The sequence below is a fragment of the Platichthys flesus genome, chromosome 6, assembly GCF_949316205.1.
Source record: "Platichthys flesus chromosome 6, fPlaFle2.1, whole genome shotgun sequence".
NCBI lineage: Eukaryota > Metazoa > Chordata > Actinopteri > Pleuronectiformes > Pleuronectidae > Platichthys > Platichthys flesus.
In genome coordinates, this window is record NC_084950.1 from 9529917 (window position 1) to 9556096 (window position 26180).

Below are 26180 nucleotides of genomic sequence, written 5' to 3' on the forward strand. Positions count from 1 at the left end.
AATATGCTTCATAAGTGGACAAACTCTACAAGAGCAGTTTAACAAAACACTTCTCGCTGTGTGCATGTGAGATGTGACTGCTCTCGCCGGCCGCACGTCGAGGTGTGTATCCGTGTTCCAGGAATGTCCTGCACTGTGAAAGCACAGCGATAAGACACCTGCAGTGTGGGTACAGGACAGATGATAGCAGGGCAGGACGCCGCTATCGGTGTCTGCACAGGCCACAGCTGTGTAAAGGCTCTGCACGTTTCTGACTGAGCATGCCAGGGTGTCTGCACAGGATGGACCAGGTCAACCAAAACAGACCACAGGACATGGTGGGACTGTGTTTGTGTGAAATAGAGGAACACTTTTCTAATTAGCGCTGCACAGTAGGTTATGTTTTCACCTCTGTCTGTGTTGTTTGTTGAGTTGTTTGTAAGCAAAATTACGCAAAAACTACTGCACGGCTGACCATGAAACTTGGTGGATCTGGTAAAGGTGAGGGAGGACATTTTTTAATTCCGGTGGGGATCTGGATCAGGAAGCAGATCCAGAAAGGTTTCATCACAGAACCTCAAGGCTCAGGGTTGTGTCACAAAGCAGACGAGTGAAGCAAAGAGAAAAATTACATGGTTTTATTTTTAAATCATCAGACACAGTGTGGCAGCGGCAAGGCTTCAGTGTTGTTTCTCCACACACACACACACACGCATCTCCCTCTAATGGCGCGCACATGACTGGACATTTCACTTTCTGTGGTTAAAAAGGTTTCACACACGTGTTCCTTGCTGAATCTTATCTCACGATACTTTTTGTTTGTGTTTTCTTACAGATATGACGACGGAACGCTGATGTTTCAGGAGCAACCTACGGCATCCCGACTGCCATAAAGCACAAGGTCTCTAAAGCGTCCAAACAGAGAAACAAACCCAAGGCCAGAGTTCAACATTAATTCAACGGAATGAAGAAGAAAAAAAAAACAACAACAAAAGACTTGAAATCCCATATTTTTCTGGTCAAACAACAAGGGAGGAAACACAGAAATTAAAGATCACGGACTCTGGAAATAAGATTCTCCACCAACTGTGTTCAAGTGGACACAGATCAACCCGTTAATACCTCCAAATTGTAATTGAGACTTACCAGAGTATAGATTATTAATACTTAGGCTGAGTCCGATAGCGAACAGAAAAAATATGATGTCCACCCCCTTTTAGCACATGCCCCGAAATCAGGATGTAAATAATGTACAGTAAACGAATAGGGACATTGATAGGAGATGAAACTATTGCAGAATATTGTATATAGCCATAAGGATCATACTTCTAGTGTGTTTATATATCCATAGGTGTCACATGCCCATTACTCCTTATTTCTTTTGTGCCCCCCAAAAAAAAGATTTAGCACAATGATTAAACAATTCTCACTGTGTCTGGATAGGAAACATCATTATCTACATAGAGCTCGACAACAGGAAACTGAAAACACAGACAATAATTGGAAAGACAGAATATTCGACGGGTGGTTCACTAATACTGGAATCAGGTGCGTCTGCTTTGGAGTGGATGCTTCCTAACTCACCCTGTGCTGTTAGCGAGACAGGTCATTTCCAAATACACAGTCCTCAAATGGACGTCACAAGTTTATAAAAGAAAGAAAGAACAAACTGTAAGACCCCTGAATTCATCACAAATCCCCCCCCCCCCCCCCACCACTGTAAAGAACCACAACAGAGCTGCACACAACTATGACTTTGATTTTCTATTCAATAGAGTGTATATGGACCGCCCCCCCCGTACTGTATATGTAGTGTGCTTTAGCCCCTGTAGTCACGTGATGGACGTCTGTGGTTGGCAGCTCTTGTATAGTGCAGTCAGAGTGCAGTTATCTTTTCTTCAATTTATATCTAACTGGACGTGGACATGACTCATTACTTTTTGGCTAGTCCCCCTCCTCCTCCTCTTCCTCATGCTGCTCCTCGTCCTCATGTCCATCAGAGGGCCTTCACCCCCGCAGACGTCTCTGCCACCAGGCGCTCGCTCAGCTCCCACAGCCTGGCGGCGCAGCTCTGGTCCTGGGCCTGCATGGACGGCAGGCAGCGGAAGCAGTTGTTGAAGTACATGCCTCCCAGCCCCTCCAGCTCCGGGGCCACGGCGCAGTACACCGTGGTGGCCGCCCCTTGTTGCTGCGGACAGAGGAACAGAGAAGAGATGTAAGATCAGCCCGGAGGAGGAGACACATTCTGGAGAACTCAGCCACTGACACACGGACATGAGGACGTGTCTTGTCCAGAGAAAGAGAGAAGGACGAACAACGAACACTGCAACGCGACTAAAACCTTATGTCCTCTGTCACACACACACACACACACACACACACACACACACACACACACACACACACACACACACAGATACACACACACACACACACACACACACAAAAGAGACAGCAGGACACAGTGTCAAGGAAAAGAAAAAATAATGCCGTCTCTCCCCTCCCCCTGAAGCCCATGATGACTGGGTCATATTACCATGGGCACAGCATAACCCCTTACTGTACATATATTTATATACATATATTTATTTATTTCTCTACCCGGTGTGTTCAGGACCTCTGGCTATATGGGACCATGTGAATGCTACAGATGTAAAGACTCACAGTGGAAAAGGTGAGAGCTCGGACAAGGAAATTACACCAGCTCTCCTGTGTGGATGGGAATCACAATGGAAACGACGACTATTATGTAAATTGTGAAAGGGCAGGTTTTAATGTCATGAATATGTATATTTTCACACGATGTGCATATGAGTTCAGCCAGGCTTCACAGAGTTGAGAGTAAGCCCTGGAAATGGACAATTCTGTATCTCTGTGTTTGAATCAGAAGCTGATTGGTTATAGATAAGCGATATGTTCACGTAAAATACACACACGCACACACACGCACACGCACACACACACACACACACACACACACACACACACACACACACACACACACACACACACACACACACATACTCTTCAGGTCTTTCCCTCCAGCTGTTTCTCAGTCCGCTCTCCTTTTAAAGGCGAGTTTAAATCTAACGATCGGTCAAGTCTCAACCCGGACAACTCTCTGTTTCATGTCGTCTAAAGCCGAGACTCGCTAAAAAATGAAACAGTACTTGAATGCAACCTGCTAAGTTTACACCCTGCCCCGTCAGTCAGTAATTAGTGGGGATATTCTCGGAGGAGAGAGAGAGAGATATCTGTGACATTTGAAAATGAAAGCTGAAGCGGCAGCAGAATAAACACGTCCGAGAGAATTACACACATAACCCAGCTGCTCAAAGAGGGATCTTTCATGTTGCAGCTCCGGCTAAAAGCTGCTGTGACAGCCTCCCTGCAAACTCCGAGGCTGGAGATGACTTCTATATGGCCACATGAAATGGTTCGCTTCTTTATCTCCCAATGAGAGTTGGGGGGGTGGTAGGGGGGGAGGCAGAGAGAGTGAGAGGGAACACTAACGTGACGACTGCGGACTAATGTTTCGAACAGGCTCTGGCTCGCAATGAGACAACCCCTATATGCAGTAGTCAAACATGGGCAGGACACACAAACATACACACACGTGCGTAATGGAGCCACGTTACATGCCAACTGTTTGAACAGCTTCCTAAAGCAGCTGTAGGAGCAACACACACAAAGTGGAAAGATCCATTGAGGTCCAGAGCATCTATACTTTCGCACGTACAGCAAGTACAGACATATGCACAAAATGCAAATGCGTTGAACAAAAAAACACACAAATCAGATTCCAAGAAATACTTTTCTCAACACACACACACACACACACAAGTCCCTTTAAGCTCCGAGTAAACTTCCAGCAGGAGGAGCCGTGGTGTGTAGCGTTGCAGCAGCAGATAGAGTGTGTTTGAAGGGCAGTGTGATGAGAGAGCCGGTAAACGGCAGATGAAACGTCGGCATCTCTGTGTGCGCCGCTGTCTGTCTCACCTGCCAGCGGGGCGATAACTTCAGCCACATCACATGCCGCCATATCAAAGACAGACAAATGCCAAGCAGTGTCTCCGAGTTGCAGGTTCACACGCGCTCAGTTTAACTCATCTCCCCCCCGCTTAGGGCATCTGATTCAGTTTGTCTGAAATGCCTTTCAAACGCCACTGAAGATTTCAGGGCAGCCGCCTCTGATTCGCAGACGCCCCCTTGAACTCGGCTGACTTTCAGAAACAGTTTGTTTGTGTCCAGTTGCCAAACACTGGTCCTGCCGTACCGTGGAAATACTGATAAAAGACTTTCATGGTCATGATCCAGGTTTATGTGGCTGACTTAAAAATGAAGGCTTTGGGACTTTTTCCCCCAAAGGACTTCAATATTTGGAAAGAGGAGTATGAACTTCCACGACTCTGCAGTCCAGTTTGTGGTAAGTGGACACAACGCAAACTTGACCCGTTAGCGCCGTGTGTCCAGCAATGGGCTCTCTTATTGGTGTTTAGCTCATCCCCCCTCACCACTTGACCTTGCGACCTCTGCAGAAGATAAGGCTGATGAGATTAGACATTAACATGCTCAACCACCCACCACAGCCATCTATCATTGTGTGTTTGCAGATAGGAGGCGTGTGTGAGGAAGGGGGGGGGGGGGGGGGGGGGGGGGACAAGAGAAGATGCCCAACAACCTTGATACACTTACATTACACAACTACAAGCAAATACATATCTACACGTGAACAACAAACGTATTCTCAAATTAACACTTGGGACAATCTACATGAAAGGTAATATCACAGTGTGCGTCACATCTGTCTCTGGTGAGACAGACGTCTCCGTCCCATGTGAAACTGTAGATTCTGCCTGTAAATTTAGCTGTTTACAAACTGATGCTCTTTGCTGTGTGTCTTTCTATCTTCTGCAACTAAATGTGAATCATGACCTTGTGTACCGTAAGTTTTCCCTCAGAAAAAAAACAACATCTGTGGTGTTTAAGAGTTGTTCCCAATTATCCAGAGCTCTCGACTGTGACTCGACTCAGACTTCAGATGCAGAAATTAGGTCTTGAGGTGGACTCATCGGAGAAATAACAATATCCAGCATTTCTCCCCACGCACGTTCTTTTTCAGTTGAGGTAATTAAAGTGCATTTACTTAATTGTGAGTGTGTGGTTTGCCGCCTATTGCTGTGCAAAGGGTCTGGTCCGAAAGCCACTCACACACCCACCTCAGATATTTCACTGTAAACCCTCCAAAGCATCTCTGAGATAGAAATGGGTTCAACTATAGCATTTTTACTTCCAGACCTATTTTTTTTTTTACGATGATCTGCGCTTTGATATTAAACACTAACATCTTCTAGAAACAATCGCTAAGTCTTTGGTGAGCACAGATGAAGACTTGAGACTTTACTTGGACATTCCTTCAGAAGGAAACACAGCTACAATCCCACTGATTTGGGTAGGGGAGAACATGGGCCGGATGATCTTCTATGGTAAAAAAACAAACACCCATGAAGTTCACAGCAATATGTTGAACCAAAGGAGCAGGTCCGATTAAAGTGAGTAAAGTAAAATCTTACTCACTTTCGTGTGCATCTGCTTTCATGGGTCATAAAAACTCACCCAAATACTGAGGAAACAAATTTACAACACACTGCAATAAGCTGACAGTAGAAAAGCAGCAGAGAGCCTACGCTCCACCACCATGGCTCCGGAACTGCTCTGGGATCAGATCCAAGTCTTCCAATCTCAGTGTCGACTCATAACCCGAGGACCTCATGGACTTGCAATAGATGTGTCCTTGTGAAGTGTTACGCAATAATCCGTTGTTGAAAGCTCGTATTCAAAAGCAAAAAGGTGGATGTGATGATGTTGAATTAACCGTAACGTTACTTTGCCGTGTTCTGTTCCGCGTCTTCCTCATCCAAGTTGTACTCAGCCGTGTGAGCATTTTTCTGATCCTATGCATGTGACCCTCCACCCGCCACATCTGTAGTTACGACATTGACCTCTTCCTCTGACTTGGATGTAAATAAACCCAGTACTGTAGAGCAGTCTGTTTTTGGCCCGTCCCTGTACATACGAACCTGTAAATACAAACAGCTATGCATGCTGAAAACCTAGCAATTCTTTCAGGTACTTTTATAATCCCCAAATTCTCATATGGCATGAAAAAAACTGATAATTTAAAAAAGTGGAAAAAAATGAAAAGATTAAATTAAAAAAAGGTTTAAAATAAATGAGTTGATAATATTGTCGGGCAATATCCTCTCCTGGACGGTGTGTGTCGAGTCTTCCTTCTTTTTCTTACTCCTGTGGGTGGTTCTCTTCCTTTGCCTGTCCTTCTGTGTTTCTGCTCACCATCTGTGTCAGTTGTTGTCAGTTGGCATTTGTGTACAGCAGCGAGGGTTGAGGCAGAGCAGCGAGGAGAGAGGGGGCACTCACCAGCTGACCTCTGTGATGGCACTCCAATTCCGCAGCAGTGCTAAACGTTGGCAAACCGGACAAAGCCATTTGCTATTTAAATAAACCACAGATCACTGCAGCATAAGTCCATGACTGTCATGTGGAGGCTCATTTTCGGTCAGAACCCAAAAATAGTTTTGTCTGCTCAAAGTTTGGTTACCTGTCAGTCACAGACAAGCACCACACTTTACCCTGTTTTAGTTAGACAGGTCTGAAGAAAACATGAACTATAGATGAATTATATAATCAGAGTTACTTCTAAAATCCCTGAATTTCCAAAATACTCGGTGAACAAAAATCCTTTTCTACAAACCAGTGAAAAACAGCTGCAGCATTTAGACAGTAATTCCTGGCGTGTAAGTCGGTGTTTGCCTCAGCCCTCTGCGCAGCCTCGTGGACTTGCTCTCCTGAACCTGGGACTCCAAAGGGATTGTGATTCTGTTTCGGGGATATGTTTTTTTTCTCAACCTGTGATGTTTAATAGATGGAGGTGTCTGATTTTTAATCTGTGCTAAAGATATTTTACATTTAATAAATAACCATTGAAATCATCAGCTTCTTCTTTGTACTCCTGTGTGTGTGTGTGTGTGCGTGTGTGCGTGTGTGTGTGTGTGTGTATGGATGCCTGCCTGCACGTGTGTGTGCGTGTGTGCAGAGCAATCTTTTGCCCTCAGCCGTAGTAACCTCTTGCAAGCCGACAGCTCCGCTGAGCGTGCCTGGTCCAGCTGTATAGGGAATGCTGGGTAATGCGGTCCCCTCAGATAAACAAGCTGTCCTTCCATTCAGCTTGACCACTCAACCAGGAGCAGTGGAGATTAGCAGCTCAAACACCTCAGCGCACACTTCAGAACGCACCCTGACTCTCACCCCTCTGACTCCACGCTGACCTCTGTCACCCTGACCGAGGTAGGCCAAAGGTCACATTAGACTATGTTGTTCATTTGATCGGTTCTAGCACAATAAGAAAACCATATCATGGGGAGAATAGATTCTAATTTCCAGTTACTCAGCCTTGAGTACAAGGTAAATTCTCTATTCAAATAAGAGCTGCGTCTGACCGACTCCTTGTTTAGATCTGCTCAGAATGACCAGCTCTCCTCCGGGGTCTCCCCAGTGATAAGTATATTCCTGGTCATCTGTATATACTAAACTCTATTTCATACCCTCCATTAGCCCTGTGGCTGATGGCTAATACTCACCTACGGGCAGCAAGCTCCCCTGAGGGGCATTAAGGACAGGATGGAAGGACCAGCCTCCTTTCTCCCTCCATCATCTGCTCAATCTCTCTCTGTCCGTCTGTCTGCTTTGCCCCCTGCTCCTTCCACTGCCCCTGCTTTTCCATCAAACCTCGGCAGTCCCACATAACAGTCCCCCCCCCCCAGCCTCATAACTTACAGGACTCGGCATACAGTGCTGCTGTAGCCGAGGTCTCATGGGTAAACGGTCATAGTAGGGGAGTAAATGGATCTCTTTCCCTCGAGTCCCAGATCACAGATGAGCTCTGTTGACATTTTTTTTTCTTTCTACTGCAAATAAGTGATGTAGCCGAAGATGAGAAGGCATCGAGAGAGAGAGAGAGAGAGAGAGAGAGAGAGAGAGAACCAGAGGAGTAAACTATGAAAGAGTGACAACAACACAACACAAAGCCCTGCACCCCCCCCCCGCCTGCACTATTTCTCTCTTTCCCTGCGGCCCTCCCTTTACCCCTTCTGCACCAGATAAGATCAACCAAGTGTCAGTCATCAACAGCCTCCTGTCACACTGTGATTGTTCATCTGTTATGTGTGTGTGTGTGTAAATGCGCAGTCCAATGCGACACCCCTGCATACATTTAATGCCCACATGTTCAGGGGAACAATAGAAGAGGAAGTGAGGAACGAGGTGGAGGGAATGCAAAGGACAAGAGGGAGAGGAGGAGGGGAGGCATAACGATGAGAGGAGGGACAGGGCGAAGGAGTAGGAGAGGAAGGAGATGAGGGAGCTAGGACACAAGGCATCCAAGGGGAAAACGACGGGGAGTCAGAAGGACTTGCGCAGCGACTGTGAAACTATCTCATTTTTATCTTGCGAGAGGACTTTCGAAGTGATCCGCACAACCTAATTATTTTCCCCTAATAAAAGCAACATATGCTAAGACAATAAAAGGCCTTATTGGACACCTATTCATTAAAGAGGAGCAGTAAAAGGAGCAGGACTCTGGCACAGGGATAAGCTTTTAAAGGGGCTTTTCTCTGGCTGGAAATGGCCTTAGTCTTCCTTTAGCATGCCCATATGGGTGCATAGCCCACCATAAAAGATCTGAATTATACATGAAGAGTCCTGGCTGCTTTATTGGCTGTGATCGGCTTTTTCAATCTCACCTGACTTCGACGGTGCACGACACCTCAAAGTTTGGACTGAATCACTCTGATCCGATCTCCTGTGTATGAAAGTCCTACAGTTTTGTGCAAAGAAACCCTTGAATGTGAAATACATATTGCTAGCGACAAACATTCAGCAGCAGCGAGATAGCAGCGTAATTCACAAAAGTTGGTTAAGTTAGTAACAGCGGGTTGAAATAACACATGCTTGGTGAATCACGTCTGACAGTTTGGCACAGTGGAGTCATTATTCCATATGGTCAATGTACTGTAAGTGTCACTATGTTTCTATTATAAGAAGAGCAATGCTGTCTGTGTGTTGGTATGTGACTGTGTGATGAGCTGGTGTAATAGGGCCACACACAGGTGTGTGTATGCTCACCTCCTCACTGATGCACCAGCTAATTGGTCTCCTGCGGCAATCTGACATATTCACACACTGAGAATCTCTCAGACACATTCAGGCACATGCACGTACCAAAAATCTCTCTCTCTCTCTCTCTCTCTCTCACACAGACACACACTGTCGTGAACAGTAGCTACATTCACATGGCTACAGAATGTGCAAATATACACACATGTGCAAACACAATGATGCACGCGCCCACATGCACAGACAACCTGCAGAGTGTACTTCCAAATGAACTCATTATCACAGTGCTGCCTCCAAGTGAAGAATGACACCCTAACAGACTGCTCATACTGTACACACACCTACTGTAAGGTACCCAAAAATAAAATAAAAAAAAAAGAACGACCAGAGAGACGTCCTGTAAACTACAAGCTAAGAAAGAAAATGTAGCCAAGAACCAAACACGTCCAAGGAGCCTCCAAAATTCTCCACCTCAGAAAAGGCAGGCGCTCCGGAGCACCCAACACAAAGCAAACATTTTGTGGCTTTTTGTTATGCTAAGTAGATGTATCCAGTGTAACACATACAAAGAATCCAATCCCAAAATTGAACATCAGAACCCAGGAGGAATCTTCATTGTTCAACAAAGACGCAAGGGTACATTCTTAAAGCCATCACACAAAGTGACAAAGGAATTTTTATTTTTATTTAAATGACTCACACGAAATACCAGTGAATTATAACTGAAATCTTTATTTCTTCTCAGCTCTTTTCGTCAATATTTTTTTTGTTTGCTTTGAAACTCTTCTAAACATATTTAGCATCAACTTCCTCTTTGTGGCCAGGGTACTGTAAAAAATAAAAAGACTGGATTCACATTGTCTATCCTGCTCATTTAGCCATTCGCTCTCACCCATTCTGCTCCCCCCTTGCCTCCCCCCCTTCCCTTGTGGTGGAGGTCGAGAGAGGGATGTTCTGTTTTAAATAAGAAGGCAGCACTGGCCCATTAAACTCTGATAGTAATGATATTAATTTGGCAGGAACGTGTCATTTTCACAGGAGAGCAACTAGCTGAACTGTCATTACGCTCACGCACGCACGCACACACCCAGGCGAAAGCATTGCGTCTCATTCACAGTGTCTCTCTCACACACACACTGTCTCACACACACGCTCACGCAAACTCATCCTCTCTCTCCCTGTATCCCTCTCACACACACACACACACACAGAACACGTCACAGGAGAGCAGCTAGCGGTAACATTATGAGAGACTTGGAGAGATCTGCTAATGGGATAGATTAGCGTGCCCTTGGTCACAACGGCTACAACTGAGTGACTGGAGCCGTGACTTATATCCATGTCCACCCCTCCACCCCCTTCTTCACCCCGCTTTACTCTCCTCTGCTGTACTTTCCCCTGCTTCTCTTCCTCTGACCCCTTTTTCTTCTTTTTCCCCTCTTACTGCTCCACATTTTTCTCCCATCTCTCGGTACATTCTCAGCCGTGATGAGGACGGAGCAGTGGAGACTTACTGTGGCTGTGATCAAGGACGTGACGTCTAGTTGCAGACCAGCGGCACATTAACCAAATTGTTTTTTCATCATAGATCTTTGTTGATGGATAATAAATAACAGAAGACCTTACAAATCATTATCTGAATAAAAGTGATGGAAATTAAAGGTTGAGTGGTACGAATGAATGAGAAGCTGTGATCAACAACAAGACCACAATAAAATACTTTGTCACTCTCGTCATTTTTGGTCAAGTGCAGAGCTGTGGGTCATCTTTCAGCTCGATATTGACATTTGAGTGGGTAAGAGAAGAAGATAGATGGACGATTTATTAAACGACACGAAAGAAAGAGAAAAAATAAAACTTTGCATATTATATGATTAGAAGTAAAATTTACACATGAGAAAAAGAGCCAAACGACTTCAGAGTGAGAGACTCTGACATTTGCCCTTTAAATTATTTGATTAATCTCAAGTGGTAAAGCAAAAGTCTTCATAGTGAGCCATCTGATTTTAAGCTCTTTCATATTAGTTCCCACTGGTATTCCCATGATTTGATTCTCATTTTTTAATTGATATAACCAAAACTTTAGAGCAATATCAAACATGCAGTATCTGATTGGTTAATTCGTTGTCTGTTTTTGATGTGGTTCTTAAAAACCACACTGCTGCATTTTTCCAATGGTGGCCCTAATAAGAACTGTACAGGTCTGTCTGTCCCTGTATAACACAGACCCAGACACACTGATATATGTCTACTCCCATTCAAAAACTTACTGACCCTCAAAACTGTGAAAACATTAGATGAATAGATGAAACTACACGTATTTATCAGTGTTTATTGGTATTCTGATCCAGTTGTGTTTGTGTGTGTTTGAGTCAATGTGGTTGTGTGTTCCATTTTGTGTGTGAGTGCGTGGGTGTGTGTGTGTGACTACACTGACCCCATCTCGGCACTCCTGACCGGTTGAATGCGGGCTGCATAAATTAGTGCTGATGCTCTGCGATGTAATTATGCTGCTGTCAGGACGGCCCCTCTACTCAAATTCATTTTAATAAAGTTGGTCTCCAAGGTTACCGACCGGGGGTCACCTTCGGTGTCAGCCCCTATGGATCACGCCAATGGAACGTTCTGAAAGTCTGCGGTCGGAGAACGGTAACACCTCAACACGACAGCCTGAACCCCCACACCACAACACAAACACACCTCACGCTGACTTATTCAGGCGGGAGAGAGGCAGGCAGCAGAAAAGAGGACAGAGGAAACAAGAGGGGCTGAAATGATGGTATAGAGAGAGCGAGAGGAGGATCAAACTGTGAGAAGATGGGAGGCAAAACATAGGGAAGAGGAGGGGGAGGAGAGGTGTGCAGGGGTGAAAAGAGAGGTGGGAGCATGAGGGAAGGAATGAAAATGAGACGAAAAGAGTAAAAGCGGAGAGGAGGACAAGGGTAGAGGGACAAGGAGAGGGCAAGGGAGTGTCTCTCTTGGGCAGATGGCGGGGTGTATTCTCATTTGTCCTGCTACAGTGTGTGTGTGTGCTAACACTAACCTCCAGGGCAGAACTGCAGCACAAAACACGCTCTCAATTAGCCAATAACATAGACCTGCACATACAGCTGGAGAGGGAGAGGCACTGCCTCTGCACAATAAACAGGTAAACACACAGTGCTACACATTTAAATTACATTTAATGAACTGAATATGTTTCTAATTACTTTCCAATAAAATGTGGTTATTAATGGGAATGGATGAACGTGAGTATGAGGTTATGTATTTTTCTGGGTTCAAATATTGTGGGAAACATTTTGGAAAATGTAAGTACACAAGTCAACAAAATATATCACATAGGTCTAGTCATTTTTTAGACATTTAATGAAGAATTATTCCATATTATATTTCTCTGTGAAGTGCGAATGGGTGAATTAATTAAAGCGATGTTGGTAAATTGATCCAATATTTTGTATTTTTAAAAAGACCAGTAATGTTGGTGATTTTTTTAGCCTTTTTTAGATTTTTTTATTTGTTAATTCAAAGTAATTCAAAATCATATGCTAATATTAGGGGATCATCTGCCTCTGACTGTATGTATCATTACTCTATTCACCACCTGTGTTTGAAGTTATTATCTTGGTATTTATGCATATATGCAGCTGACCACGGCCCCTGCACTCGCTTTGGTCTGCGATATATCTTTGAGTGTGTGAGGCGCCCGTGCAGCCGTGTGGGCCGGGGTGACTTTGACTGGCTGTGTAATAGTTACAGCAGCATGCTTTGTTAGCTGCAGGTAATTTATGGTTGAACTGGCCTGATCGTCTGATACAATCGACTGCCCATACTGTCTTTACCAGCCGGCTCCAAAGACACAGAGGAACACTCTATCCGAGCAGGGACGGTGAGACGGAGACACGGGGGAGGAGGACGGATAAAGACACAACTTCAACTGCCGCAACCTGGATTTAAACTGCAACATGCATAGAAATAATAAAGCCAAGAAATTAATGTGACAAAGGTGTACCAAGGAATGAGTAATGGAGGCGAAAGGCAGAGAGAGAGTGAGAGAGATTAAAGAGTTGCGGAGCAGTTAAGTTCTCAGCATCTCTCTTGAGGTGTGCTGAGAATGAGATTGCATTAAAGACTGACAGTCCATTCATCTGAACCATACCAAGAAGGAACATTTAGTTAATTGAATGATTAATAAATTCAGCTCACTCACACTATTTCACTCCAGTGGTGGCTTTGGATAAAAAATGTCTGCCAAACGGGAGACGTCATATATCACTTGTTTGAAATCCTCGACCTATAAGGCTCGCACTGAGCGGCAATATAACTTGAACTAGTCCAGCTGTGTATTCAAAGCAAAGGGAGAAGCAGCGTGAGCGGTGAGCTGTGAGCTGTGAGCTGTTTAACCTTGTGCTCTGGCGGTCTGTCCGTCTTCCTCTCAGTTTCATTAGGAGAAGATGGTGTTAAGGTTTTTGTTGCTGGCTCATCATTACCGGTGTCTGAGAGAGTCCTTCAGCTCAAACGAAAGTCTAACCGGAGCGCGGGCCAGCACCTGTCTCTCTTACATGGACAGGCGCGAGCGTCTCCACGCCCACTTTGCTGCACCTTCCTCCCCCTAATAAAGACAGGCACAGACCCTTGCTCTACATATACCTTTCCTTCACCTCCTCCTGTAATCCAGTTAGGCAGGAACATCCTCGCCCTTCTCTCTCCTCCCTCGTACCTCGGTTTCTAGGATCGGATGGTCTAATCCAGTCTGTCAGTCCAGCCAGGTCCCTGACTGCTGTTCTCTTTTCATCTCCCACCTTCAAACAGAATGAGGACGCTTTCATATCACCGGGTGAGTGACAGGTGGGGGAGTCAGGCAGAGACAGGTCCATGATGTGGACAGGCACTTTGTCCTGTTTAAATACACTAATGGAGGATAAGAGGCCTGTCACAGGGACAGGTGGAGATAGGATGGGACAGAAGACACAGACACTCATCTATAATATGGACAGTTTATGAACGCAGAGACAGGGATGTGCAATGTATTGCATCAGATAGCAGAGGTTGCAGTGGAGGGCAAAGCGACTCCAGTCTCACCTTAACTCTTTGACTTTGTTTCATCATGAAGAGAAAGACACGACTTGACTTGGTTTCCTCTTTCATGCTTCGTTTTGTCTTTCTAGAACAAAAGAGCTTCTTAGTTAGCCCCAGAGCAACTGATGGATGTTTGCAAAACACAAGAGTCCAAGAACAGTGTTTTCTTATTTCTGGGTGAGAACACTCCAATTTCACTGCTACATTAACACACAAATCACTGATGAACGCACACACACATAAACACACACACACACACTAATATGGATACAGTGTACACGCCCAGTAGGCAGCCTTATGGATAGATGGCACCTGCATACGGGATTCGAGAGTGAAAGGGGAGGTGTGCAGAGGTGGTGGGGTGGGGGTGAGTCCATAAATAGGATTGTGCAGGAAGCAGGGCAAGCTAAATAGGATTGTAATGTACAGCAAAGGATGTATAAATAGGATATGAGAGTCCGAGCTGTGTTCTCACTAGTCCCACGTCCCTGTGGTATAGGAGTTCTCTAGCACAGGCCTGCTCTGTGTATGCGTGTGTGTGTGTGTGCGAGTGCATGAGTGTGTAAGTAAAGGCCATTAATGTGGAGGCTAATCTTGAGGCACCTGTCTCCTCAGGCAGAGTGTGACCTCCACTAGCCAGGTTCACCCATGTTTGTTCACCCATCCCATTCCACACCTCCTCCCTCTCCTCAATCCTCAAATCCTTCTCTTTTTCATTTCCTCTCACTTTGTTTTTCATATTTCATTAATGAGATCTGTGTTTTCTTCGCTCTCTCTCTCTTCTTGACCTCTCTGAGCAGGTAAACCATCACTCTGGCCGGCTGTACACTGCTCCCCCCTCCAAGAGAGGTCGATGGTCACAGCTCCGTCTCTCTCTCTCTGTGGCTCGCTCTCACTGCTTTTTGGGGTCAGTGGGCTTTGGGAGCTGTCAGCTCAGGGCTGGTGTCTGGTGGCTGACGGACTAAGGTCAGAGGTCAGGGATCAGAAGTGAGAGGGCAGGACGTGACCCTAAAGACAAACAGCATGAGGAGAAGGTCGTACCCCTGTAGGAGCCTGTCATTCTCCACACAGGGGGTAATGTAGTGTGAGCATTCATACAGTGTGTGAGTCTCTCATATTTACATGTTGCTGCCCGCTCCCTTTTGTGTGCCGTGGCTTCCTACAGTAATCGGACGCCTTCATTTATCGCACATTTTATTGTGCTGCAGATTTAATTTAAAAACAATAAAACTACCATTTCCCCCCCTTATCCTTTGAGGGTTGTGGGGGGAGATGGAGCCAATCCCAGGTACACCCTGGACAGGTCGTCAGTGTATCGCAGGGACAATTCCCAGTCATGCATGCAAACTCTACACAGAAAGATCCCAGCCAAACCAGGATTCAAACCAGGATTCCAACTCACAGTGGCTTTAATAGTGTGAAAGAGGTTTTAAACCACCATCTGGCAAAATTAAGAACCCGGCAAGAAGGGCCTTAGTCTGGGAGGTGACCAGGAGCCCTAGAGTCACTTTAACAGAGCCCTGCGGCGTTGGGACAACCTGCTGGAAGGACAGGCAGACTCTGTCAGGCCTTTATGGGAAAGGGCTACATGGAAATAAAGGGAATATGGCAGCAACCTTGGAGTTAGAGAAGTGTCAGGAAGTCTTGGAAACTCACCTTATTAAGGATGAATGTAGCTGAATACAGAGGAAAACCTACAACCTGACACTGGGGTGATGGATCACCCATAAGCATGATAACAATGACCTTAAGGATACAGGTTGTCTCTGACTGTCTTTTAGTGGTCCAGACCTAAACCCCATAGAATATTTTGAGATAGATAGAGAATGGCAGTTCGCAGATGCAGATGCTACTCATCCAGCATGACAGAGCTTGAAAGGATCGGCCAGGAAGAATGGAATAAAATGCTCACACCCAAGAAAAGTGAGAGCGGTAGTTGCTGCTAAAAGATCAAAGTACTGATCTATGGGTCTGAATCTGTTTTTTAATGCATTTGCAATAACTTGACATAAACCTGTTTTGACTTTGTCATGATGGCTTGTTGAGTGTGGATTGATGGAGAGAAATGACAATTTTATCACACTTGTCCTCCACGTACCACGTGTGTGTGCCACAGCATATGCTGTGATGTGTGAGTTGTGTCATGTTAGCATGGCATGCATCTATTAGCCTGTTTATGGTTCCTTGTCGGGGGAGCTCCTCTCCTCCGCCCATGATTACATTACCAACCCGTTTACACTGCCAAGGTCACAGTGGACCGCTATGAAAACATCATCTTCTCCATGCGCCAAGGCAACAATGCATACAAAACTGACAAAGACACAGGCAGTTAGTCACACGCTGTGAGCAATATATACATACTCTCATACAGTCATATCATCATATTTTAAGCGCCAAGGTAACTGTGGATGTTTGTGTGTAGGGCCCAGAGGAGCACGCTGCCTCCTCAGACAGATAATGGATGGTAGGACTAAAAGAGACTGAGGGGAATTAAGATAAACACACTCTGCTAAAAACTAACCTGCCCGGCCGCACCGCTGTCTGTTTACCATGAATTAAAACATATCACATATGCTGCATGGACATACAAGCACGCACGAGCACATAAACACTGATACATGCAGGGAAACACGCAAACAAATAGTTTACACCTAGGATTTTATGATAGATTTATATACAAAGGCATGCTTAAACAGTGGAATAGATGTTTGGATAGTGGCGGCTCTTTGAGTAATTGATCTATGAATCACACACAAGAGATCTTGTAAATTATGAAGACAAATAAATTCTCCATATATCAGGCCCATTATAAAATATTAAGCAGATTTAAACAGATAGAAATATATCTGCTTAGACAAGGACGTTTATTTTTCGTTCGCAGGTGTCCTGCATTCAGATGGCATAGACTAACAGAGACAATCACATGCTGGATCCAGAGCCAAGCTCAGGACAAAGAAACAATAGAATTTTTGGCAAAATTATTCTGGATTAATTCTATTGGAAAGAGTCTTCACTGAACAAAATGAAAGTTATCTACAGTCACTGTCTACTGTAAGGTCCTGTAACATCTTTATCATATCATAAATTACATTTAAGCACAGACCTACAATTTGGACAACTTCACTTTTATTATAAATTATGTGCAAAGTAATGTGGTAAATTGTTTTAGACGGACATCTCTTTTATAGAGTCGTATAAAATTAAAACAAATAAATGAGTATGAAAAGAAGGTCCCAACAGAGAGCAGTAATACCCACTCAAGGAGATGGTGAAAGTTGGTGTAGCCATACACTCCCCAGTGCAAACATGTTTCATACATGCACACACTCTTCTCCAAGTTCATGCACCACTGATCTAAGTACATAATGAAGTGTGACATATCAAGCAAAGGCGCTAATGGGGTGTGAAGTCATTAGTGAACTCTCTCTCTCTCTTACACACACACACATACACACCCTTGTGTGTGCATAACAACACACTGATACATTGAGTCCTTAGTTGTGACGTGGTTGTGATAAGCCCTTTAGGCAATCCTGACTCTAGGGTAATATTAGTGCACAGTGTTTTACAGAGCAGCCTCTGTAGATTTCCACAGCATTAATGTATCATACACGGGTTGTGTTAATACAAGTTTTATCATGTGCACAAATTCAGGGGAACGAGTGGGTGAAAGAAGTTGACTGAGCTGCAGGGTTTCCCTCTTCACTGGCACTGATGCACCTGACACTCGCAGACATCTAACGAATGCACATGTGTGTTAACCTGACGCACCTGACATAATGTTGTCTGACATACTCCACATTTACAGCTGGCACAGGGATGAGAGAGAGAAAGGAGGGAGAGAGAAATGGGAGGAGTGAGAGAGGGGAAGGGAAGGGAAAGAGAGTCTAAAAGCTTGTCAGTCTCTCTTAATTATTCTAATTGCTGAGCTCAAGCTTCATGCCAAGGCTTAGCATTCCCCTGGCACAACAACACAAGCCCCCCATCTCTCTCTCTCACACAAACACACACACACACACACACACACACCCGCACCCGCACACAATTCAGCCACTGCATTGCCTTGAAACCTCTCCTCACTCCTCGTTTCGTCCTTTCCCCTCATCTCCATACAGAACTTCCCCATTCCTCTTTTCCTCAGCTCCCTCTATCAGCATCCCTTCACCCTGAGAGCACCCTCTTATTCCTCTACTCCTCCTCCTCTCCTCCCATCACAACAGTCCCCTCTGCTTCTTCTCCCCAGCCACTCCTCTCCTCCACCCCTCCGTTCCTCCGAACTGGATTAAAAGTACTTTTCATTACCCGTGCGGGAGATATGGCACTTAAAAATCACCCCATTATCATTTTTCACCCAGCAAACAGCACACACTCTCACAGCGACATAATTACCACACCCTGTCATACCAGGGAGATGGAGGCTGCTGATTTCCAGCCAGGCCGTGTGTGTCACTCAGTGTGTGAGTGTGTGTGTGTGCGAGTGTGTGTATAAGAAACTGCTGCCTGTCCGCCTGCCTGCCTGCTTCCCTTATTGATATTAAAAGCGCTGCATAAACGAGTGTTTAAAATGGCTGTCAGAGGGGGAGAGAGAGAGAGAGGATCCACTCCAATCACAAACTGCAGCACACATCACTGGATCTCTTTCCCAGCTTGGCACATGGTAATGGTCTGGAATAACAGAATACTGCCGGATGAGTCCCATTCCCACATTGCAAGTTGTGCAGTGCTGCAGAGGAGGAAGATGGGGGGGGGGGATGAGTGATAGAACTCACTTTAACCAGTCAACACTTAACACATAATGAATTGGGAGTCGTCTAACGAATTGGATTTATTACAACGCTTGTTCTTAATGGCTGAAGTGTTTGAAACTGTGAGACTGGGGAGGGAAGAGGGACCTGACTCATTCACACTAAAGCCACTCTAATACAGAGGTCCTGTTAAATTACCATTAAGAAGACGCCTCGTTATGCTGCCTCTGCTTGTTCACACTGAACCAAACAAGCCGGCATAATGCCACAACCAAACTGCGTCATAACACACTGGCATTCCAAAATCAGAGGTATGACCTGTAACACAACAGTGTCGGTGTCTGACCAGTTGTCCCTTTTACACAAACTCCACTGCCAGCACACAGGTGAAATAATAATGCCCCCCCCCCCCCATTCCGTGTTCTTGCCTTTTATACAGAACGGTGAGTAACAGTGGAACATTCACACCTTGAACACGCTTTGTAACAGGGACTTGTTATTTATGTAGGAAGCTGGTCCTTATCTAACAGTTAGACTAGTTCTGCCGGGGCCATGCCTTCACTCACAGCATTCACAAGGGGGTGTTAAGTATATACATGTTTAAAACACTTCCCACACCCCAAAGACATTTATCACGGTGACAACACTGTGTGGCGGCCTCCCAATATCACTCCACAGGGGCCTGCCGTTGGGCTGTCACAGGAATGGGTGTCTATAATTATGCCTGCAGATAAAGCCGGGACAAACGTGGGTCCTGCATGATTAACTGGGTTGCTGTCTGATCACATTTGACTAATTTGTGGCATAAATCTTCAGGCTCGCGCCCCTGCTAGAGACCATTAGCCCTGACACTGACACCCCTGACACACACACACACACACACACACACACACACACACATACATATACATGCTCAGCACTCATACCTTTTAGAGGAACTCTGAAAAGGAGGGGCGTGCTGTTTGGCCTTTAAGCGCAGTTGCGTCGGTGGGGATAAAATGTGGAAACAAAATACATACACAGGTAACATCAATTCTAAAATTCTATCTGCATGAGGTCAGGGGTGGGGGCGTAGGTGGGGTGTGTGCTACACCTAAGCAGAGAGAGAAATGCAGGTGTACTGGATTATGATATTAAGCAAACATGAGCTCTGAGGTCTAATTATGACACAGGGGAGGTTAGAGAGCGAGAGAGAGAGAGAGATTCAGTTCTGTGTGGCGGAGTGGATGCTGAAGCCAGCAGAACCAGCCTGGTCATTTGTAAACAGGTAACGATGCAGGCCAGGTGTATGAGCATATGTACCAATGAGCAGGGGAGGAGATGGGGGAGAGGGAGGGAGTCAGAGAAGAGTGGAAAAATGGGGGGAGAGAGTGGGAGGAGAAGAGGGAGGATCTAATTAGGGTGAATTTACAGTGCCCTGTGCCAAACAGTTAAAATGGCCAACTGGGCACAGAGATTTATTACTGGGTTAAATTATAGTGTCTGGTGAGGGTTGGTAAGACCACCTGCAGCTGTCAATTGTCACAGTGATTATTATAACTGTGGAGAAAGACAACAGTGATGCAACGAAGGCCACAGAAACAGACCTCAAGTGCAACAATGCATTGTAACAGATGCAGGTTCGTGAAGAGAAACTGATATTCTTTTGTGTTTAGGACAATATCAATTGAGTCAAGTGAGTGATTAAGAATGATGCTTGAACTCATTTAGCATGAATCAATGAACCACTGGACAGAAGGTTTCCAGAGCAGGGAGCTTTTGCATCCATTTGCATCAGTATCCTTGATCAAATCTGCAAAGTAAACAGGTTTAAAACCTGATGGGGGATATTAAACTTGCAGATTGAGGCTGACTCCCCCTCCCCAGGCTTGTCTGGGGCTTGAGGACAGGGTTTGGGCCTCTGCATTTGACTCTGCTGCTAAGAGCAAGGACGTGGCACAGCGAGCCAGCCCTGAGCAGCCATACTTTCATGGTCGGTTTCCATTTAAATATCTAACTGACAGGGAACATGGCGCCATTAAGGCGTCCCGAGGGCCAAGCATGTGAGGAGGAAATGGGCAGATAAAACCCCCCAGGGGAGAGGAGGGGGGTGAGAGAAGGGCCACGCTGCCTACAAAGCCTTTAACAGTGGGACCTGCTCTTAAAACTGTACAGGCACCACTCCATCCATTCAGTCCTCCATCCCTCCACACCCAAAACAACCTTGTCTCTCTGGAACAAAAGCAGGATTTATCTAGCATGACTTACGGCCCCTAACTGACTTTCTTCCTCTGTTGGCAGTATGAGGTCATATCGCATGTGTGAGTGCGCATGAGTGAGTGTGTATGTGTTCACATAAAATAGTAAAAGATTCCTCCAAGCCCCTACTGTACAGTAACTCTCAAACATTTAATACACACAGTACTATACCGATGGGACACTAAAGCAGAGTTGATATGTTACACACAAGAGTAGTAGTTTTCAGACCAGTTATTACACCCGAGGCTCCGACACTGTCTTACTCTTGGCCTTGAACGCATTTTGTCTTAGTTTCGTCTCTGTCTCCAGCTCAAGCAATGAAATCTTTCCATAAATAACACAACACAAAACCAAAGCTGGTTCCAACTTTTTAAGATGTGTATGTGAATGTGTAAATTCAGTTTTCACCAGCTTATAGACCAATTGATTGATTGAGGAATAGCAAACATGAATGGCAGGTAATCCAGTTATTAAGGAACCATTAGCTGCAACAAAGTAGTTTGGGCTGAAACAACAACCATCGACTATATATAAAATTAAGTGATCTCAGTATACTTCTACTTCTACTGCCCTGTCTTACCAGACTCAAGACAATAACACTGTGTTATAGCAATGTAAGAAGCTGTGCCGGTGGTACCATGTTGATTCAGGAAACAGTGAGACTGGGTCCTTAGATGCAGGATGATCTGAGTGATATATCAATGGCTTTTGATGACTTATCAGATAAAACAGTATATAAAAGGGTGAAACTGAAAAGTTATCACAATAGTAATCAGTTTATTGTGTGCTGCAATAACTCAGAGGTAAACAGTATTAATACGGCATTTATCAAAAGAACACACTTGTACATATTTGACTGGCCAAAGCAGCTTTTTGTTGAATGACATTGCATTACTTATTGGGAAAAGTTGAGCCAGGTTCTGCCCTGCGTTGGCACCATAGCTGAGCCAATGCAGTGTTCTTATTGAAATATATGAGGGCTGTGCAGATTTTTAACACAGTTATCCTATCAGCATGAACCAGGGCTTTGTTTAGGAATAAAAAATGACTGTCTTGTCACGTCTGTTTTGTGTCTCAGTTATGTCTTAGTCCCAACTGATCAGGTCTTGGCTACAACCCTGTTAACTACGCTGAGCCACGGTTTGGGTCAAGAATCTTAACAGTAGATGCTGCCAGGCCCAGAGGTTAAGTGGCTGTCAGAGACGGTTTAACGCAGCAGCGAATGGTTCTGACACACAGACACAAATGACCAAGGCCAACCAGCCAGAAGGTCGACCAGCCAGGGAGGACAGTGGCACCATAAGGACATTTATCCAGACTGAGAGAGAAAGAGAGGAAGACAGGGGGAGAGAGAGAAGGAGGTTTGTCTGCCACTGATACACTTTTACCTCTTAACTTCCTACAATTGAGCTTTCAGGGGTTACACTCTACCCCTCCTTCCTCCCTCCGAGCCACCGTCCGTACTGCCAGGCCCAATAAGGGTCAAGGCTGTGCCTTCCTCTTAAGGAGCTCATTTGCATCCCGCCGGCAAACAGCCAGTCAGAGCTTGTTCAAAGGGCCTGCTAATTCAATCAGATGGTTCATCTGTGAGACCTTATCGCCATGGACACCGGCATCTGCAGGAACCACATCACAGGGCATCATGGGGCTGCTGGTTGTGATTGGTGGAGACAGAGAGTCAGAGGGAAGTAGGCATCACAAGGCTTCAACACGGCTTGGAGTTAGCCAGGAGTGACAGTCAAAGAGCAGCAAAGGCTTAAGCAACACTTCCCATGTTATGACTACTGCCCCAGGAACGGCATGGATACATATTGGGTGTGAAATATGAATTAGACTGCTGGGATTTCATCTTTATCTACTGTTGAGCACAGAGCGGGGGGCATGTGTCCCGTATTAACAGCAGACTTCATAAACACCCAGATTTAATAGAAAAAGTAAATGCTTCATTACACACTTATGTCGATGGGCAGTGTATTTCATGTCCATCAGAATTAAAAAAAACACAAATATAAGGATAACTAAATACTTGGGGAAAAAATTTGGTTTGAATATATAGAAACACAAGAGACACCTTGAAATCAAACACAGGAAAGTATACAAAAAATGATTGGGTATAAGAACTAATGTACAGTTTATGTCCTTGAGCCTCAAAGGGAGGCAGACCAACCCTGCTTGTGTAGGCTAATGTTTAACTTTCAGTACAGACCCGCACACACACACACACACACACACACACACACACACACACACACACACACACACACACACACACACACACACACACACACACACACACACACACACACACACACACACACACACACACACACACACACACACACACACACACACACACACACACACACACACACACACACACACACACACACACAGCCACAGGAGTAAAAACAGTTTGCTCATTCAGGTATATACCGTACAGAGGTGATCTGGCTACACAAATGACTTTGCATCCAGGGACGCGGCTGGACATAAAGGGACAGTGGGGGACGTAAAGGTACAAGGGGACAGAGCAAGCAACTTGGCTGTCCTTGCAACCAATCCCACAGAGACCACAGTCGCATCCGCCTCTCCTTCTCCATTTCTGCTGCTGCTACTCTTCTATTCGCTTAACACTGCCCTCTCCTCCGCCATTCTCCTCCCTTTTCTTCTTTCCTTTTCCTTCTTCATCCTCCCTCTCTACCTCTTGCAATCTGCACAGTGCCATCCACCAAAGCTCTGGTTGTCTCACCCTCGAACTTGCTCTCGACCTGCCTGTGCCTCTATTAGCAACATCACGCCAGGATCACATGGCTGCTGAGGTATGGAGGCCAAGTCAATGGAGCGTGCACACAAAGACGTCCATATACCCCTATCACCACCCCTGCCGCCACCTCCCTCCTCTCAATAACTCTCTCTCCTGCCTCTTCCCATCCCTTCCTGATCATTAGCTTGGAATGCAGCCAGATTGGATTTAGCTAACCAGACTAACTGTATTCTTTCCCTAATATGTCCTGTGCTGTCTTCTGCAGCAAGTGAACAGGCTACACAGCACAGCAAATATATAGATGACTATACAAAAGGATTATCAAATGTCATGTGAGGCATGCATGTAAACCAGTGCATACATATCAAATGCGTATAGAACCACAGTGCGTCGGTTACATGACCTGGTCTTTGTCCCAGCCTTGGCAGACTATTAGACCTGGAGCAAGGAGTCAGAGAGGTGAGACAGGCGTGAGGAGGAGGCAGAGGTGGATCCATAACCGCTCTCCAAGCAGAGCGCTGCTCCAGGAGTAGGCAGCTATGGATTCAACCCATCCCTCTCTTTTCTCTTATACTCAATTCTTTTGTGTCCAGGAGTGTGAGACTGCATGTGTGCAGGGTGTTTGAGAGAGGCAAGTGTGTGTCTGCAGCCCATGCATGTGATAAGCCTGTAGTAGTAGTGGTCCTGTGAGGGACCTAAGGCCCTGTTCTCCTGATTAGTCATTTATCAGGCCTGGCAGTCCAGACCCACCATAATCACTCTTCTCTTACCCCCTCCTCCTTTTCCACCGCTGATCCCCCTCTATCCCTCCAGATCTCCCCTGTATCCAACCCTACAACAATGCTCTCCATCCCCCAACACCAAAGTCTTACATGGCGGTGCATGAACATGCCCATCCAACCTCTACCTGTCTTTATCCAAGCTGCCCCCACAACATCCACCTTGTCCTCCGTACCCACTCCTCTCTGTCTTTGTGTGTCTAGCCGGGAGCCCCCGTTTTCTTCTCTTCTCCATAAACCCCGATCCAATTTCTCTCCTCTTCTGACTGCGTTGTGATTAAGCTAAAAGAGCCAACGCTCAACCTAAAAGACAATTTGTCTCTTTGCATTTTGTGAGTTGGAGCCGCTTAACGCTGAAGAAAGAGAAGAGCGGTGCATGATGACAGGAGTATGGGAGGGCACGTGTCTTCCGGAGTGGCAGGAGGACCTCCCTATCAACCAGCACCACACTGCCTCGTCCTGCCATGTCAACAGAGAGGGATTAGTCTACCAGACATTTTTGAGAAGGCCAAAATGAGTTAATACAGTTAACCAGCTGCTTCTTCTCAACCTGTCTTCCCCCAGTTTGGAGAAATTGGAAAAGCTGTTTCGCCAAGGAATAAGGCAATGTAATCTGGACTATGCAGACCAGAGGATGCAGACACATGAAAGGCCTGTCCTCCTGCTTCCCATCCCTCTTTTCTCTTTCCTTCAGCCTTCCCAAACATCATTCCTGTTCCCTATCTCTCTATGAAAGGGAGGGGTGTAGAAAAACGAAAGAGAGAAATTACAGAAAAATAATAAAACATACAGAGGAGGCTGAAACCAAGATGGGGTTAAAAGAAAAAGGAAATCAAGAAATAAAAAAACAGGAACTCTGGGGGTAACAGGGGCTGTCTCGATATGGGGAAAGAGAACAAAGCAAGTGTGTGTATGTGTGTGTTATTACTGTGCGTGACAGCTGTTTCAACCCCCAGGGAGATAACAGCTGGGACCCCACACCAAACACACTCTTCTACATATCCCTCACTTCATTTCCCCCTTAACCATCTTCATATCCCTCCACCCCTGGCCTCATCTTTTCCTCCACCTTCTCTTTCTATTCATCTAATTGTGATTACTCAAACTCCTCCTCTGGTCTTCTTGCCGCCTCCTCGTCGGTTCTCCACTCATCCCTAGTGTTTTTTCTATTTCTATGTGTTTGTTTTTCCTTTATTTCAAGACTGTTATGTTATAGATGCCTCATCCCTCTTTGTCTCAGACAGACAACAGCGATTCTTTGTGGATTTACCGATATCTTTTAATATAAACATTTCTGTACGGTTTTCATTAAATTACATAGCTCTGATCTTGCTGAAGTTGACTCTGGAGTGAAAAAAAATCACTTTAATCTCTTTAATAAATCCCCTATGTAAACAAAGCCAAAGT

General features: G+C 45.4%; 2 protein-coding genes across 2 annotated transcripts in view; one reads left to right on the forward strand and one right to left on the reverse strand.

Moving 5' to 3' along the window:
- Positions 1 to 1713, forward strand: part of LOC133954997 (transcription factor Maf-like) — a 41533-nt gene extending 39820 nt beyond the window's left edge. Inside the window, exon 3 of the mRNA XM_062389626.1 lies at positions 815 to 1713. The gene's annotated coding sequence lies outside the window, so the exon portion shown is untranslated. The remainder of the gene's footprint in view (positions 1 to 814) is intronic.
- A 19-nt stretch (positions 1714 to 1732) lies between these two features.
- Positions 1733 to 26180, reverse strand: part of wwox (WW domain containing oxidoreductase) — a 122070-nt gene continuing 97622 nt past the window's right edge. Inside the window, exon 9 of the mRNA XM_062389625.1 lies at positions 1733 to 2167. Within this exon, the coding sequence (XP_062245609.1) occupies positions 1976 to 2167 (192 nt within the window). The 3' untranslated portion in view covers positions 1733 to 1975. The remainder of the gene's footprint in view (positions 2168 to 26180) is intronic.